The 15,174-nt window shown below is 38.9% G+C and overlaps 1 protein-coding gene across 1 annotated transcript in view; it reads right to left on the bottom strand.

Annotated features, from left to right (window-relative positions):
• ATXN10 (ataxin 10) overlaps window positions 1–15,174 on the bottom strand; it is a 188,748-nt gene that overhangs the window by 134,463 nt on the left and 39,111 nt on the right. Inside the window, exons 4-5 of the mRNA XM_003812385.5 lie at window positions 9,188–9,284; window positions 6,720–6,878 (exon numbers count right to left, since the gene is read on the bottom strand). Coding sequence (XP_003812433.3) covers window positions 6,720–6,878; window positions 9,188–9,284 — 256 coding nt within the window. The remainder of the gene's footprint in view (window positions 1–6,719; window positions 6,879–9,187; window positions 9,285–15,174) is intronic.

Below are 15,174 nucleotides of genomic sequence, written 5' to 3'. Positions count from 1 at the left end.
CCTTACAACAAAGCCAGCACAGGAGAAAAATGAGACAAAGATGAGACAGATACTGATGACATCTTTCAGCCCTGGATTCACCGTGCCTTCACCCAATGACCCTGGAATTTTTCAGTTGCATAAGCCAATAAATCCCTTTATGTGCATAAACCATCTGAAGTGGACTTCAGTCACTTAGATTCAGAAGAATCATGACTAAAATAATGCTTATCACATGCCAGATATTATCTTGTTAAAGATCCAATAACAAACAACACTAAATCCTGCCTTACAGGGAGCTCACAGTCTAATGGACAATTAAATGCGCTAAGTGCCATGAAAGTGGAATGCATGGCTGTTGTGCGCGAACAGAAGAGGGGCAACAGATTCAGACTGCAAGAGGATGGACAATTATGTTTATCTTCCTAATATTGTTATACTCAAGCTGATAATAAAATGTACATGCATAAGGCAAGACACATCCCTAGAGAATACAAAATAAATCAACTAGATAACCCAAATATTAACAAAAAAGAATGCTTTGCTCCCAGTTATAACTTCATTTTTGTAGTGAAACTGGGTAAAAAGTTCAATGGATTAATAAAAGTTTAGGCGGGCACAGTGGCTCATGCCTGTAATCCCAGCACTTTGGGAGACAGGCAGGGAGATCACCTGAGGTCAGGAGTTCAAGACCAGGCTGGCTGACATGATGAAACCCCGTCTCTACCAAAAATACAAAAAATTAGCCAGGCGTGGTGGCGCACGCCTGTAGTCCTGGCTACTCAGGGGGCTGAGATGGGAGAATCACTTGAACCCAGGAGGCAGAGGTTGCAGTGAGTCAAGATCACACCACTGCACTCCAGCCTGGGCAACAGAGTGAGACTCTGTCTCAGAAAGAAAAAGTTTACACCAAAAGAGGCTAAAACTGAAAAGAGTTCATGCCTCACCTTTGAAATGCAGGCCTCCTCTCTGAAAACTGGTAATTTTCATAACACATGACATGGTATTAATAAAAATGGGATAGGCCCTCGAGTTTGGCATCACTTGCAATCCTGCCTCTGCTATATGCTAGTTGTGTGACCTTTGTCAGACTGGTTTACTCTGCTTAACTTTCATAGGTACATAGTAGCAAAATACAATTCACAGGATGGCAGCAATGTGAAAATGAGATTACACAGACAAAGCAACCAACACATCACAGGATCAGCACGAGGCAGTCCTACCTCTTCCTCTACTGTGTAATTCTGCACTGACTGACCTAACCTACCAGTGCACATTTACTGGACTTTCAGATTTAGATGAACTCAAAATAGAATCCCTGGATTCATCTAGGGTTATCTAAGAGCATGAAAACATCTTTCACACCTACAAACAAAAGAACAGACATTTTTAGAAAGACATTATCCCAATAATTCAAACCAAGTAGTGCCAAAGACTTTCTCGCCTACACTTTCCTGTGTCTCTAGTATACTCAAATAAAAAAACCCAAAGTTATTGGAATCACATTTGCCCTTTTCTAAGAAACAAGCAAAGGAAGAAAAGAAAACATAATGAAACCATGAATTCTAAGACCATGTAGTTTTGTATTATTTGCCACCTATCTCCTAAAATGTAGCGGAGAAAAAAGGCAGAAAGTGGGTTTTCTCCAATTTCCAGGGATGAGTTTATATTTAACAGCAAAAACAACAATTCTGTCGGAAGCCTCTGGATATTCTGTGATCTCATTGTTTGTTACCAAATGTAGAGTTCCTCTCACATAAATCAAAGTATTCCGCACCTGGACTGCAGAAGTGATCATTTAACCACTACTATATCCATCCTTTGTTCCTTTCTGAATTCCTTCTAGTGGTCTCTAATACCTTTAACTTGAGCTATTTATATATTATATTATATTATATTATATTATATTATATTATATTATATTATAACAGATTTTATATTTTGCCCTTTATGACCTTTTGCCCTTTATTCCAAGCTGCTAAAAAAAAACTGCAGATGATTAAAATACAGACCCAAGGTACTCAACAAATAAAACGGAACTCAGCTACAGAAAATTTCTCTAAGTAAGTTGACTCTAATGATTGATCCTGTCATGTTACATTTGCATACAAAAGGAAGTTTTCTAAGTTAAACACATCATATTATTGTATGTACCAACTTCTGTTTGTTTGTAAATCTTAATTGAAATACAAATGAATATTCAGAAAAAGAAATAATTTCAAAATTAGGTATAATTTCAATAGAATGATAAAAGATTACACTGCAAGAAGCCAAAATTGAAAAAGCTCATACCTCACCTGTGAATGCAAGTGGGATTACAGGTGGCTCAAGGCTTACTCCCTGGAGAAAATCTGTGGCCTAATCACACACTGACTACTACATGCAAAACATATGTAAAAATAGATTTTTTAAAAAACGGGATATTATTAAAACATAAACAACAAAATTTGTGATAAATTTTATAATGAGAAAGGGTCAATGCATCAAGAAGGTATAACGATAATAAATATAAACGTGTGTGTGTGTACTTAACAGAGCATGAAAATAAGGGAAGCAAAAACTGACAGAACTGAAGGAAAAAATGGACAATAATTCACTTTCAATAATGAAAAGAACTAGAACAGAAGATCAGCAAGAAAACAGAAGATTTAAACAACACTATCAACCATCTAGCCAACCAGAGCTAATAGATATCTACAGAACATGCCACCAAAACCAGCAGCATACACATTCTATTCAAGTGTACATGGAACATTCTCTATGACAGACCATATATCAGGCCATAAAAGAAGCCTAGGTAATGTCAAAAAGAATGAAATCATATAAAGGGGGTGCTCTGGCCACATGGAATAAAATTAGAAAACCGTAACAAAAGGAAATTTAGAAAATAAACAAATATGTGGAAATTAAACAACAAACTCCCAAATAACCAATAGGTCACAAAGGAAATTAGACTATAATTTGAAATAAATGAAAATAAACGCACAAACACCAAAATTTACAGAATACTAAATTACGGGATGCTAAAGTAGTTCCTACCAGGAAATTTGTAGATGTAAATGCCTACGTAAAAAAGACAGAAGATCTCATATCAGTAACCTAACCTTCCATCTTGAGAAACTAGAAAAAGAAGAGCAAACCAAACCCAAAGCAAGCAGAAGAAAGAATATAATAAAGATTACAGCAAAAAGAAATGAAATAGAGAATAACTGTAAAGAAAATCAACAAAACCAAAAGTTGGTTCTCTGAAAAGAGCAAAAACTCTAAGAAACCTTTAGCTATAGTGAACAAGAAAAAAGAGAAGACTCAAATTACTAAAATCAGGAATGAAGAGGGGACATTCCTACCAATCTTACATAAATAAAAAAATTCTAAGGGTCTATGAACAATTTGTGCCAACAAATTAGACAGCCTAGACCAGTGGTCCCCAACCTTTTTGGCACCAGGGACTGGTTTCATGAAAGACAATTTTTCCATAGACTGGGTCGGGGGACGGTTTCAGGAAGAAACTGTTCTACTTCAGATCATCAGGCATTAGTTGTAATAGAATTCTCATAAGGAGTGTGAGACCTAGATCCCTCGCATGCGCAGTTCACAACAGGGTTTGTGCTCCTAAGAGAATAGAATGTGGCTGATGATCTGACAAGAAGTGGCGCTCAGGCAGGAATGCTTGCTTGCCTGCTGCTTATCTTGTGCTATGTGGCCCTGTTCCTAACAGGCCATGGACAGGTACCAGTCCACAGGTCGGGGGCTGGAGGACCCCTGGCCTAGACCAAACAGGCAAATTCCTAGAAAGACACAAACTACCAAAACCAACCCAAGAAGACAACAATCTGAATAGACCCGTAACAAGTAGAGGCCGGGCGCGGTGGCTCACGCCTGTAATCCCAGCACTTTGGGAGGCTGAGGCGGGTGGCTCATGAGATTAGGAGTTCAATACCAACCTGGCCAAGATGGTGAAACCCCGTCTCTACTAAAAATACAAAAAAAATTAGCCGGGTGTGGTGGCGGGCACCTGCAATCCCAGCTATTCAGGAGACTGAGGCAGAGAATTGCTTGAACCCAAGAGGCGGAGGTTGCAGTGAGCGGAGATCGCACCACTGCACTCCAGCCTGGGCAACAGAGTGAGACTCCGTCTCAGAAAAAAAAAAACCAAGACCTGTAACAAGTAACAGGTTTGAATTAGTAACCAAAACCCTTACCATGATAAAAAGCCCAAGACCAGATGGCTTCACCAGTGAATTCTACCACATATTTAAAGATGAATACCGATCCTTTACAGTCTTCCAAAAACAAAACAAAACAAGACCTCATTCTGTAAAGTCAGTATTTACCTGATACCAAAATCAGAAAAAGAAATCACAAAAAGAAAAAAAAACTACAAACCAATATGCCTTATGAATATAGATGTAAAAATCCCCAACAAAATATGAACCGAATCCAGCAACATATAAAAAGGATTATACACTATGAACAAGTGGGATTTATCTCAGAAATCCAAAGTTGATTTAAAGTATAAAAATCACTGTTAGACAAAGTATTAAATAGACTAAAAGACAAAGCCATATGACTATCTCAACAGACACAAAATATATTTGATAAAATAGACTTTCATAATAAAAACATTCAACAAGTAAAAGAAAATCAGTAGAAGTAGAAGAAAAGTTTATCATCCTGAGCAAGGGCTTCTAAGAAAACCCCACAGGCAACAGCACACTGAAAGACTGCCCCACTAAGATCTTAAATAAGAAACATATGTCTGCTCTCATCAATTCTACTCAACATTGTATTGGAATTTCCAGTCAGGGAAACTAGGCAAGGAAAAGAAAGAAAAGGCAACCCAACTGGAAAGAAAAAAATATTACCTACTTGCAGATGGCACGGTCCTGTACAGAAAAAATCCTAAGAATCATGTACACAAAAAAATCTACTAAAACTATAAATAAGTTCAGGAAGAAAGATTGCAGGATAGAAGATTAATATACAAAAATCAGTTGTATTTCTACACATTAGCAATCAACAATCCAAAAATGAAAGAATTCCATTTGCAATACCATCAAAAAGAATAAAATACTTAGAATAAATTGAACCAACGACACCCAAAACTCATAGACTAAAAACTACAAAACATAACTGACGAAAATTTAAAAGGCCTAAATAAATAGATGAATATCCTCTATTCATGGATTGGAACACTTAATCTAGGTAAGATGGCAATATTCCCCCAAGTTGGTCTACAGATTCATGTAATTCTTATCAAAATTCCAGCTGTTTTTTTTTTAACAAATTGAAAAGTTGATCCTAAAATTAATATGGAAACAGAAGGGACCCAGGACAACAAAACTGAAAAAGAACAAAGTTGGAAAACTCACACTTCCTGATTTCAAAATTTACTATAAAATTACGGTAATCAAGACACTGTAGTACTGGCAAAGAGAGAAAATGGACTGGAAAAAAAAAAAAAAGCACTGAACAGAGCCTCAGGGACTTACAAAACAACAACAGAAGACTAACACTTGTATCTTCAGGGTCTAGGGGAACAGCTCCACATAGTGCCCTGGTGACCTTGGATGTATCCATATATACCATGCATGCCAGAGCTTGAACAGCGGCTAATCTGAGTCTTGCCTGCTGAATAGCTTGTGATCCTCCTGGAACCCGAGATGGGAGGGGCCTGAGGCTTCTGAGGCTGTATCCTTTTTGCACTTCTGTCTCCTAGGGGAGGCTGTCATGAGACAGGTTCTAATGAGTTTGGTGCTAATGAGGTACAGAGCTTTCTGCCTTGCCCCTCTTAGCATATAAAGCCTCTTTAAACAGTCAAGAAGGCCTCCTCAGGAATGGGATACCTCACAATTCACATCCTAATCATCCAGGTCTTTGTGGTGTCTGGGACAAGGATCAGGAGGAGCTGGCCCCTTTGGCTTCTTTTCTCTGTCTATATAAGTAACAAACTGTCTAAACCTAAAAGTAGATTGTTGTAACTTCTATTATTTTCACAGTCCCATCAGTTGAGCCACAGCCTTGGCCCTGCCTTGGACTGTGTGTGCGCCTAAAACTTGGAGTCCCAGAAGAAGTGGAGAGAGAACAAGGGCCTGAAAAAAAGTATTCAAACAAATAACAGCGAAAATTTTCCAAATTAACTTCCCCAATTTGGCAAAAGACATAAATCTATTGATTCAAGAAGTTGAGGAAACCCCAAAAAGAGTAAACCCAAAGAAATCTATGCCAATACCATAATTAACCTCTGAAAAGACAAAGAAAAATCTTAAAAGCAATCACAGAGAAATAACACATTATGTATGAAGGGTGGCAGTACATTATGTATCGGGGGGCAATTTGAATGGCAGTCACTATCTCATCTGCACAGATGCTTACAAGGCTGACACCAACCTCTGATCTAATGAACTAGCTACTGCAGCCACAACAGTCTTATCTGTGCACTCCAAAGGTGCCTGGGCATTTCACACTGTTTTTTCACACACCAAGAATGTCTTTCCCGCTCCTCACCACCTTAAAGAATTCTCTTTGTCCTTAAAGGCTCAATTCAAGCCTCACTTTATTCACCTCATTCACAAGTTCTCTAGATTCTGCTCAAAATCTTCTCTAATTCTCTCAACACATGTTAAGTTTTAACTTATCGTTCAATTATCACAATGTCCAAATTTTTACTTAAAACCTCTGCAAGGAAAGTGATCTGTCAGGATGCCCCAAAGCAATCAAATTTCTAACAAGATACTTACGGCCATTCTGATTCAGGATGTTTTTGGTAAGCATCTATGACATCAATTGCAATATTGAGGTTTTCCTCCAGTTCTTTCATTCTTTCATGATTAAGGGATGTAAACAAAATCATTGAAGAGTAGGCAACAATTTTTTTGTCCGGATGATTTAAGCAAGACCTTCCAAACAAGGAAATGAGATTGTTAGCCCAATTTAGTAACATGATAAAACACAAAAATAACAGTAATACCATTACCAAATTCACTACATGCTAATACTTTTGAGGATTTAGAATTATAGCACTTTAAAATAAGTAGATTATTTACTGTAAAAATAGTAAATATAAACTTAGTCACAATAAAAAGTATCCAAAATATTAAAGTTGAAGTTGACATAGAACTCAGAAGGCAAAAAGCAAATAACTTACCATTAGAGAAAAAGATTAAAATGATTACATTTATAAAACATTAAAATGTTCATTCTTGTTAGAAAGAAAAAATCAACAGGTACAAAATGATACCTCAATGACTGCTGGCACTGCTTTAATAGTCCTTAGGGACAAGATGCCTACAGAAGAGATGGTATAGTGGGGCAAGAAATAGAATTTGGAGTCAGGAGCCTCACTATAACTCCTAGCTCCTCTAGCTATCAGCAGGTGACCTGGGGAAGGTCACTGACATATTGATTGTCAATTATATCATGGGTTATGCAATATGGCAGGATTTTTTTTCATTTAAACTTCATAATACTCTTCTGAAGGAGGTATTATTCATATATTTCAGATAAAGAATTTGTTAGCTTCACTTGGCCAATAGCACAAAGCCAGCACCTGACAAAACTGGACTTCAAATTTGGTTATATCTGTCCCATAAATGCATAAAAAGTGAAGGCAAAGAACCTCTCTTAATGTGTTTTCTGGTATAAAAAGTAAAATACAATAACAAAACCTTCTCTATTTCACAGGGTTTTTAATGACGATCAAATGAGATCATCTAAAAGCAACATGTAAACTGTTAAGACTTCTCTGACTGTCCTACACCTAAGCCTCTCCCTTGTTTTTCTATTACACCCTGGATTTGCCCTAATTACCTTAGTTCTTACATCACAACGTATGTGCCTGTTCCTTTACTTCCCCAATCAAAGAATGAAATCCTCCAGGAATAACGAATATATAAGTTACCACCACATTCTAATCATCTATCCCAAAACCTGGCAGATATTAGGTATCCAAAATGTTTTAAGGGAATGAATTCTCAAAAATAAGCAATGTCTATTTCTGTAGCTTGAATTTCGTAATTCTCTTCTGCCACCTAAGCTCAAATATCATTAATATATGCAACATTAATATATATACACCTTCAACTCTTAATTATTTGCAGGAATTTGAGAAATTCCATGAGCTACAGGTGAATTAGAGTTTATCCCATCTTAACGCTATACTTCACAGACGAGCCCAGGAAAGCTGTACAACAAGGAAGGGCATCACGGAATTTAAGCAGCACAGTATTTACAATGAGCATAGATAGGCTTTGGATCCAGATGGCAGCAATGGGTTTACACTCTACCTCTGCCTTTTACCAGTGATGAGCTTCAGGTCTCTCATCTGTCCAAATGGGGAGACAGTAACACTTACTCTGCAGGCTATTGTGAGAACAGAAAAAATATACGGATAATGCCCAGTTCAGGGTATGTACACAACAGCTGCTACCCTGCTGTGCTGCTTATACTGTTGCAACCATCAAAGTCACCCCATTCATTGGCACCAAAGCCTAGATTCGAAGCCAGGTCTCCCACTCCCAGACTGTGCCTTTCCTACTAGGTATACTGACTCTATTCCCTGCTCACCTTTTACCTCAATGCTCAATTTCTTATGAACAGAGCTGGTTTTTAAGAAGTAGAATCACCAGAAAAAGTACCAGGATCCAATCGAGACAAATGGAATGGTTACCCACATCTTACACTATAAATGGACTGGTTACTCACTTCTTACATGGATAAACTGATTGTTTATCCACATCTTCTTCTTATCTTCCAAAACATACAGCATTGTGCTCAGCATATCAGTATTCAATACATAAACAAATTTAATTCATTGCCCATACTTTGATGTTCTATTTTAATTGTTTCTTATAAATTTCAGTGTCCTTAACAATATTACTTACTTTATCCATGACTTTATTTTTGTAAAAGTAAACTGATATACAATCAAGGGCACAAATCTTAAGTGTACATACAGCTCAATGAACAAAGTTGGGATATGTATACATCCATGTAACCACCACCAAGGTCAAGATATAGATGAACACTTCCAGGACCCAGGTGTTTCCCTAGTGCCCTCTCCCAGCTGGTACCCACCCACCAAGAACAACTACTATCCTGAACTCTATTACAGTGGGATACTTTTTCCTGTTTTCGAACTTTATATAAAATGGAAAAATATAACCACAATCTTCTCACAAGTTAGAAAAATGCTTATCAATATACTCACAAAAACAGTTCTGGGAAAGCATGCACCCAAACAATAGACTGGGAATCTTCATTCCGTGAGGCAATGTTGCCTAAAAACTGCAGGCCACAGCGAAAAGCTAAGAATATATAAAAGTTATAAATAAATAAATAAATGATTAAACACAATAAATAAATGCATCTTAAGAAATATTCTCCATGTTATTAAACAGAAAGTTTCTGCTTGCTTCTTTTAAAAATTAAAGTCTGTCTCCACAAGTTCACTTTGGGAATAACATGAATATGCCATGGCTGGGAGCGGCGGCTCACGCCTGTAATCCCAGCACTTTGGGAGGCTGAGGCGGGTGGATCACTTGAGGCCAGGAGTTCAAGATCAGCCTGGCCAATATGTCAAAACCCCATCTCTACTAAAAGTAAAAAAAATTACTTGGGAGGCTGAGGCATGAGAATTGCTTGAACCTGGGAGGCAGAGGTTGCAGTGGGCCAAGATCATGCCACTGCACTCCAGCCTGGGAGACAGAGTGAGACTCTGTCTCAAAAAAAAAAAAAAAAAAAAATTAATATGCCTTACCAAAACAATATACTCTACATACAAAATTAATTAACTTATTGCCTGGGTGCAGTGGCTCACACCCGTAATCCCAGCACTCTGGGAAGACAAGGGGGGTGCAGATCACCTGAGGTCAGGAGTTCGAGACCAGCCTGGCCAACGTGATGAAACCCCGTCGCTACTGAAAATACAAAAATTAGCCAGGCGTGGTGGAAGGCGTCTGTAATCCCAGCTACTTAGGAGGCTGAGGCAGGGAGAATTGCTTGAACCCAGGAGGTGGAGGTTCCAGTGAGCCAAGATTGAGCCACTGCATCCAGCCTGGGAGACAGACCCAGACTCTGTCTCAAAAAAAAAAAAAAAAAAAAAAAAAAAAGGAAAGAAAAAGAAAAAAAAAGATTTCTACTGAATATTTTAGAATATTAACACTCAGATCTGTATAAAACTGAACATGCAAAAAGCCAACAGTATAGGTTGATCTGAAAACCAACTGATCCAACAACTCATCAGGCACGTAAGATTAATGCTCAGGATCAGAACACAATTCTGAAAAGGAAAAGGCTTAAAGATGTCCCAGACACAAGAAAAGAAAACTCCAGACAGGTACAAATGACAGTTTACTTTACCAAACAGCTTATCAACTGATCTTTATGTAAATACTGCAAATGTTATGAAGACCCTCAAAAATCCCAACATTATTTTTACAGAGTAAGAAACAATAAAGGCCAAAAACAACACCAATAACTCAATTAAAATAACTCATGCTTGTGTTTACATAAAATTTGATGGGCATAATATATTCGTCATACCACTGCAATTATTCCCTGAAAATAATACTCTAAATATTATTTTGACAATGTAATTACAGTTCTTACCTCAAGTGTGGTAACAAAAAACTGGCACACATACCCTGCTAAAAAATCTACCTAGAATAAAGTTCTCACAGAGAAAGAGTCAAAAAAGTACAGGCGCTTTGTTAGGAACCAGAATACTTTTTAAAAGATTACTTGTATTAGGTTTGAACTAACACACCACAACATTTTTTCTAAGTTTCACTGTTGAATCCGAATTTCATTGCTGAATTCCAACTAAAATTCGGTCATTTCACTAGCTGCCATTTTCAAGGTGATGAGAAATATTACTTCCTTTCCATTTTCCTTCTTGCCTCAATAATATCCTTCCAATAATATCTGTGGCTAAACACAAGCTATCTACTAAATATGAACACAACTGAAAAATTAAATAAGACCTGAATAAATAGAGAGATGTTCCATATTCATGAACTTGAAAACTCAATAGTGTTAAGATGGCAATTCTTCCCAAATTGATCTATAGATTCAATATTATCCCAAGTATCTACAATGTACAGAAAACCTTTACAACTCTACAAGAAATAGACACAAACAGCCCAATTAAAAACTGGACAAAGGACTCAAATAGACATTTCTCCAAAGAAGATTTACAAACGGCCAATAAGTACGTGATCATTTAGGAAATGCAAATCAAAACCACAATGAAGTACCCCCACTTCACACCCACCAGGATGACTACAACACAGAAAGAAAGAGTCAGCAAGGATGCAAGAAATGGGAACATTCGTACGGTGTCGGTGAAAAGTCATATGATTCAGCTGCTATGGAAAAGTCTGACAGCTCCTCAAATGGTAAGCAGAGTTACCATATGACCCAGCAATTCTACTCCTAGGTATACACCCAAAAGAATTAAAAACAGATAAACAATTGGATGTACCAGCATGTTCACAACAGCATGACTCATGATAGCCAAAAGGTGGAAACAACCTAAATGTCCAACAAACAATGAATGGATAAACAAAATGTGATATATCAACACAATGCAGTATTATTCCACCATAAAGAGGAACGAAGTAATGATACACACTACAAGGTGGATGAACCTTAAAAACATTATGCTAAAGGCCAGGAGCGGTGGCTCACGCCTGTAATCCCAACACTTTGGGAGGCCAAGGCGGGCGGATCACAAGGTCAGGAGATCGAGACCATCCTGGCTAACACGGTGAAACCCCGTCTCTACTAAAAATACAAAAAATTAGCTGGGCGTGGTGGCGGGCGCCTGTAGTCCCAGCTATGCAGGAGGCTGAGGCAGGAGAATGGCATGAACCCCAGGGGGCGGAGCCTGCAGTGAGCCGAGATCGCCCCACTGCACTCCAGCCTGGGCGACAGCGAGACTCCGTCTCAAAAAAATAAATAAATAAATAAAAACATTATGCTAAGTGAAAGGAGTAAGACACCAAAGGTCACATAATTAATTCTATGATTCCATTTATATGAAATATCCAGAGTAGGTAGATCTACAGAGACAGAATGCTAAATAGTGGTTGCCAGGGGCTACAGGGAGGCGGAAAGAGAGCAACTGCTCAATGAAAACAGGGTATCCTTTTAGGGTGATTTTTAGGCCGGACGCAGTGGCTCACGCCTGTAATTCCAGCACTTTCGGAGGCTGAGGTGGGTGGTTCACCTGAAGTCAGGAGTTCGAGACCAGCCTGGCCAATGTGGTGAAACTCCATCTCTACTAAAAATACAAAAATTAGCCAGGCGTGGTGGTGGGTGCCTGTAATCCCAACTACTCAAGAGGCTGAGGCAGGAGAATTGCTTGAACCTGGGAGGCGGAGACTGTAGTGAGCCGAGATTGTGCCACTGCACTCCAGCATGGGCAACGAGAGCAAACTCCGTCTCAAAAAAAAAAATTTTTTTTTAAATTAGGTAGAGATGGTAGTTGCACAATACTGTGGATGTACTAAATGCCACTCGATTGTTCACTTTAAAATAGTTAACAATATGTGAATCTCACATCAATAAAAAATAATTAAACTCATACAAATGCAACTACCTAAATTAAGAACAACATTTAATACAGCTAACATGTAACAGGTCTGTAAGAATCTGCCCTCTCTGCCTAGTGAATATAAGTGAATAGCCAAGCTAACAACCAAATAACCAATTTACTCCTCAATGACAAACTGGTTCATAAAAGTAGTTTCAGATATCTGCTCTGTTAATTTTTTTTAGGTCATCTACCTGCTTCAGTGAAAAGTAATCCTGTGAAGGATGAAATAATCTTTTACCATATATTGTAAAAACTAAATACATCTTTTGTAGCACATTTGGGATAGAGCAGAAAAACGAGATACTGGACTGACGGGGACATGGAGTCAAAAGAAGATATTTTTAAATGAAAAATGGGAGGGCATATTACATGCTGATGAAAATGATGGAGTAAAGAGGAAAAAAACAGAGGCTGCCTGAGAGCAAGGGGATAATTTGAGGAGAAAAGCTTCTGCGTGGGCAAGTGGCGATGAAATCCAGCACATGGTGGAGGGGCTGGCTCCACTCTAATAGTTATTTAATCACAGCATTTGTACAGCACTTCCCCTTTGCTTCTTTATTTAGGATATATCATTAAAAGAGAAACCTCCTTCCGCCCACCACAGCGCAGCAGCTCTGGAGCGCCACACTGCCCGCCCCATCAGGATCAGCAATTATAAAACACAGTACATTCTCAACTTTCTTTCTCAATTACTATACCACACAGAGACCTCAAAATAGCTGCCCTCCCAAGTGACACTGTGAAACACGGACTTTACTGCTAATTTATAATTCCCCAATTTTGAGTACTGATGCTTCCCTTTTATTATAAAATGGAGCTACAGAAGTATCTTTAAATATATAATATCGTAAAAACATTTCACAACTAAATCCTACATCCTTTCCATTTCTTGAGATTATTTTAAAAACTGATGCTCAAAAAAACATGGTGATGCACTTTGTCTGTAAATTCTTAAGGGAAGTAATTAATTTTTAATTACCATTTCCTAAAGGAATACTTCAAAATCAAATAGCAAGATCCAAGAATTTTTAGCAAACTGAGTTTAAAATGAAAACACTAGGAAATCACAGAAATTAAACCAAACCAGGCAGTGCTCTAACACGCTAATTTAGCCTATTTCACCTGTGAAAAAAGACCATCACCTCTAGTTCTTGTCTATCTACCAAGAGATGCACACATATTAACATCAATAGAAATACGCCTCGTGGCCAGGTGCGGTGGTTCACGCCTGTAATCCCAGCACTTTGAGAGGCCGAGGCGGGTGGATTATGAGGTCAGGAGTTCAAGACCTGCCTGGCCAAGGTGAAACCCCATCTCTAATAAAAAAATACAAAAAATCAGCCAAGTGCGGTGGCAGGCGCCTGTAATCCCAGCTACTCGGGAGGCTGAGGCAGGAGAATCGCTTGAACCCGGCGGGAAGGCGGTGGTTGCAGCGAGCCAATATTGCACCACTGCACTCCAGCCTGGGCGACAGAGTAAGACTCCATCTCAAAAAAAAAAAAAGAAATATGCCTCATGTTATATGCAAAGTACAGGCATTAAAACTGTATATAAAACAATTTGTAAGTCAAATAATATTTTAAATGCAACTGGAGACTTCTCATTTAAAGGTTATATTCATTGAATTATAAGGTAAAGACGTTATTACAACGACAAATTTTTTTTTTTTTTTTTTTGAGATGGAGTCTCGCTCTGTCGCCCAGGCTGGAGTTCAGTCGCGGCAATCTCAGCTCACTGCAAGCTCCGCCTCCTGGGTGCATGCCATTCTCCTGCCTCAGCCTCCCGAGTAGCTGGGACTACAGGTGCCCACCACCATGCCCAGCTAATTTTTTGTATTTTTACTAGAGACGGGGTTTCACCGTGTTAGCCAGGTAGATCTCCTGACCTCGTGATCCGCCCGCTTCAGCCTCCCAAAGTGCTGGGATTACAGGCGTGAGCCACTGCGCCCAGCCAACAATAAAATTTAACCTATAATTTAGTACATCTAACTTATCCACCTGGAAATTTACATTAAAATTTTCTGGGGTTTTTTTTTTTTTTTTTTTTTTTTTTTTGAGACAGAGTCTTGCTCTGTCACCCAGGCTGGAGTGCAGCGGCGTGATCTCAGCTCACTGCAACTTCCACCTCCCAGGCTCAAGCAATCTTCCTACCTCAGCCTCCAAGTAGCTGCGACTACAGGCGTGTGCCACCATGCCCGGTTCTTTTTTTTTCTTTTTTTTTTTGAGACAGAATTTCACTCTTGTCACCCAGGCTGGAGTGCAATGGCACGATCTCGGCTCACTACAACCTCCACCTCCTGAGTTCAATCAACTCTCCTGCCTCAGCCTCCTGAGTAGCTGGGATCACAAGCATGCGCCATCACACCCAGCTAATTTTTGTATTTTTAGTAGACAGGGGGTTTCACCATGTTGGCCAGGCTGGTCTTGAACTCCTGACCTCAAATGATCCGCCCGCCTCAGCCTCCCAAAGTGCTGGGATTACAGGCTTGAGCCACTGCACCCAGCCTTTGTATTTTTTTGGAAACGGGATTTCACCATGTTGCCCAGGCTGGTCTCAAACACCTGAGCTCAAGCAATCTGTCCACCTTGGCCTCTCCA

The sequence above is a fragment of the Pan paniscus genome, chromosome 23 (assembly GCF_029289425.2).
Source record: "Pan paniscus chromosome 23, NHGRI_mPanPan1-v2.0_pri, whole genome shotgun sequence".
Taxonomy (NCBI): Eukaryota; Metazoa; Chordata; class Mammalia; order Primates; family Hominidae; genus Pan; species Pan paniscus.
The sequence above is the reverse complement of the archived record's forward strand: the minus strand, read 5'-3'. Positions and strand labels throughout refer to the sequence as shown.